The 3,994-nt window shown below is 39.5% G+C and overlaps 1 protein-coding gene across 3 annotated transcripts in view; it reads left to right on the top strand.

The window, feature by feature from the left end:
* The window catches only part of LOC107554034 (MKL/myocardin-like protein 2), a 49,592-nt gene extending 46,086 nt beyond the window's left edge, over positions 1-3,506 (top strand). For all 3 annotated transcript variants that reach the window (XM_016236397.1, XM_016236396.1, XM_016236398.1), the window contains 2 exons: positions 1,736-1,796; positions 2,281-3,506. In XM_016236397.1, the coding sequence (XP_016091883.1) occupies positions 1,736-1,796; positions 2,281-2,771 (552 nt within the window). In that variant the 3' untranslated portion in view covers positions 2,772-3,506. The remainder of the gene's footprint in view (positions 1-1,735; positions 1,797-2,280) is intronic.
* The last annotated feature ends 488 nt before the right edge of the window (positions 3,507-3,994 follow it).

Raw genomic sequence — 3,994 nt, 5'->3', positions numbered from 1 at the left:
TTTTTTTTTTTTTTTGCTTTAACCCCTGTTTATGGCGCTATTTAAAAAATTGTCCTATATGTTCTTTCAAAGACAGAATGAAACGGCACTAATGATTGGGGGTGGAGATGGGGTAGTGCGAAAAAAAGATAATTTAAAAAGCTTATAAACATACATTTTTGAATTTGACATAGATGAAAAAGATGCCATTACAAAGGTAAAAAGAAAATACCCCTGTAAGTCACTTTGAGTCAAATGTCACCTCATATTAGGTGCAAATAATTTTTTATTATTGATTTTTTTATTATTTTAAATTAGGAGGACAAGCACTCCTAATTACAAGATGAAGAAAAAATGCTTTTAAACTTGGTGTGTGACCGGTATGGCTGTGGAATGGGGTTTGGCTGAGGAAAAACTTTCAGTCAAAAGATTTTTTTTTTTTTTTTGCTTTAACCCCTGTTTATGGCGCTATTTCAAAAATTGTCCTATATGTTCTTTCAAAGACAGAATGAAATGGCACTAATGATTGGGGGTGGAGATGGGGTAGTGCGAAAAAAAACTTAGCGTATGTGTTGATGCGCAGCCTAGAGCCTTGGGAATAATTTTCTTAAGCCCGCTCCCGCTGTATTTCTGACCATTACCGCCCACTCCTGCAACGTGTGTGTCCCGCTCCCGCAAACATTCTAATATTGTATATTATTTTCGCACATCAGGGAGCCGCTATCAATATGTGGGGTATTGAAATCGCATTTGAATGAGCGCTCGCTGTTCACTTTCGATTTCGCGATCATGCGCACTCTGTGTAAAGGCAGCACATCTTACAGTGTGTGCATAATTATTAGGCACGTTGATATTCTGATCTAATTTTTTTCCAAGCACATTTTACTTCAGTGGATTTTATTAAAGTTCTTTGAACACAACTGCTCAAAATGGTCTAAATTTATGAAACCTACACATTCAAAACATTATTACTCTGAAATGTTTAATGTAAATGTTAAGTGTAAGTGAAATGTTAAGTACTGTAAGGTCTTTCATGACACTACATATTCTGGGGTGTGAATTTGATAGGTGCTTGATAAAAAATAAATGGTGCTTTAAAAAGTCCTTATAAGTCCTTGAATCTGGTGTTCATGAAAGAGTGGGAACCCTAATAAAAACACTACATATTCTCTTCACTGTTTAAATTAAATATATATTTCTTCTTATTAAAGTTGCAAAAGTGATTTAGTCAAGTGCAGTGAGATTTTTTTTCTTTTGTTGTTTGATTAACATGAACATGACAGACAGCAGGAATATTAGACTGCTGTCACTTTAAGAGCTGCCCGGATCCAATATACTGTTACACATGTGTTTTCACTTAAAACTTAAGTTACTGTGTTTATTAGGATACTTGCAAAGACATGCCTTTTTCATTTTGGCACATACAAGTATGTCAAAGGCCTATAAAGCGGCAAAATAACTCCCATGCTCTATGAGCAGCGTCTTTACGTGCGCGCGTCTCTCTGACAGTGCTCAGAAACACTCTCAGACAGTACATGCATATAGCGAAATTAGTTGTCTTTCGCTGCTTATTGCGTTTCAACAGCTTAAAATCACTTGTTTTTAAACCGCAATGCTTAAAAACGTGTGTAAAGGTTAGTCAGTTTTCGTGACCACGTAGCACAACCGGTGTCTACCGGTTAATCGTGTCTACCGGTATATCGCCCACCCCTACCTTGAACTGAAAAGTAATTTTCATTTTTTTGTCAATTTGCAGATTCCCACAGCAACGAGTCAACAGATGGATGATCTCTTTGACATTTTAATAGAAAGTGGAGGTGAGTTTGTCATTTTGCTGCAGACTACAATAGATCATGTTCATTTGTCAACTCAAACTATAAATCCAGATACAGATGTTTATTTTCAAAATTGTCTGTGTGGAGGCTGAGAATGTCAGACTCATCCTGGCTACATTTCCCAGAAGCCCCTTTTCCAGCGCTGATTGCAGTAACAGCCTGGCATCTGCAAGATTCAGTGGCAAATACACTACCGTTCAAAAGTTTGGTGTCAGTAAGATTTTCTTTTTGAAAGAATTTAATACTGTTATTCATGTTTATTGAACTTGGTGTTCAAGAAACTTGAATAACAGAATTAATTTCTTAATAAACGTATTAGAATGATTACTGAAGGATCATGTGAGACTGAAGACTGGAGTAATGGCTGCATAAAAGAAAGAAAAAAAAGAAAAAATCCCTTACCCTAAACTTTTGAACTTTTTGTGTAGTTTGATGATCCATTTAACTTTTATTTTATTTTCTGCAGAGATCACTCCCTTTAGTCAACAGGACCCATCTGTGCCTAAGATGATGCCCGTTACGGCCAGCATCACCACCCTGCCTATCAACACCGCCCTGTCCCGACCACCTGCCCAGGTGCAGATGGCACCCCCGCCGGCGCTGATGTTGGAACCCATGCGCAGCCTGGCCTCCCTGGACTCTGACAACCAGTTGGAGGCTCTGCTGGAGGGCACGCTGGTGGGGGACGCAGAGCCGGAGCAGAGGACTTTGGGCCTACTGGAGGAGCTGCAAAACCAGATACTGGAGCAGTCAAACTCCCCAATGGACACGTCCGAGCTGGGATTCACCGACCCACCTCCACCTTCCTCCTCCCTGTCCTTTAGTCTCCAAGACACAGGCCTAGACAACATGGAGTGGCTGGACCTCACAATGCCTGGGCCCATTAGTGGACTCAATCCATTGGGCATCACCTCTGAATTCCTGGACACTCATGACCTGCAGTTGCACTGGGACTGAGAGGAATCACTTCAAACACGGTTATACTTTCACTCGCACAACAAGCTGTGTGTCTGTGGGGCGTACAGTAGGGGAAGAAGGGATTGTCAGTGTGGCGGCAGTTCACGTCGGGCAGCTATATGTGACTAGACTCCAGCTCAGCTGTACACTTCACTTATGCTGGTTCTAATCACCATCTGTTCTCTTTCACATTTTTGCTCTTGTTTGATCAGACACATGAGCCTTGTGGGTTAGGTCCTGAATGTGCTCTCTTTGCTGTGCCATTCTGAGAGGGAGCTGCTTTTGGGCAGATGGAATTCTGCTGTATTGCTATTTTGTTTTTTTCATTGATGTGCCATTGACATCAGATTGGTTGCAGTGAGTCTCTAAATATCCTCACAGCTAATTTTAAGGAAGGGTAAGCTGTCAGTTCCAGACGATGTGGCATCACAGTAGAGTTCACTTTGTTTGCGCAAAAGAGCAATGACGCCATTAGTGCTCCTGTACGTAAATCATGAGTGTCTGTGTGGAGGATGAAAATGTCAGATTCAACCTGGCAGTTAAGCCACATTTCCCAGAATCCCCTTTTCCACCGCTGACTGCAGCAACTGAACAGCCTGTTGTCTGCCAGATTCGCTGGCAAATACACTACCATTCAAAAGTTTGGGGTCAGTAAGATTTTTTTAAAAGAGAAATTAATTGAGTTGTTCAGGAAAGGTCCATTTAATTGATCAAAAGACATTTATAATGTAAAAATATGGTTAAATGTTTCTATGCATCAGAAAAAAATGAATATGAATAATTTCTGAAAGATCATGTGACACTGAGGACTGATGGCTGCTGAAAATTCAGGTTTGTCATCACAGGAATAAATGACATTTTAAATTATATTAAAATAGAAAACAGTTATTTTATATTGTAGAAATATTTCTCAATTGTACTGTATTTTGATCGAATGCAGCCTAGTGAGCATTCAAATTCTTTCAAAAACAAAACAAAAAGTCTTACCGACCCTAAACTGTCAAATGCTAGTATAGTTTGATGAAGATCTATTTAACATATCACTTACCAACTTCTTTAGGAAATTTGCTTTTTGTTTTGATATTGTTTGAAAGATGACTGGCTGCTGACCAGAGGAATTGATTCATGTTTTATAAAGTGGCTACAATTGCAGATTTTCGGTAAACATAATTGCCAATCTTGGATGAGGTTGCAAAGAGCATTTGGCTTGGTTTGGATCTGAG

Source organism: Sinocyclocheilus grahami, unplaced genomic scaffold, assembly GCF_001515645.1.
Source record: "Sinocyclocheilus grahami isolate Dianchi unplaced genomic scaffold, SAMN03320097.WGS_v1.1 scaffold490.1, whole genome shotgun sequence".
Classification (NCBI taxonomy): Eukaryota; Metazoa; Chordata; class Actinopteri; order Cypriniformes; family Cyprinidae; genus Sinocyclocheilus; species Sinocyclocheilus grahami.
Note: the sequence above shows the minus strand (reverse complement) of the source record. Positions and strands in the feature narration are given on the sequence as shown.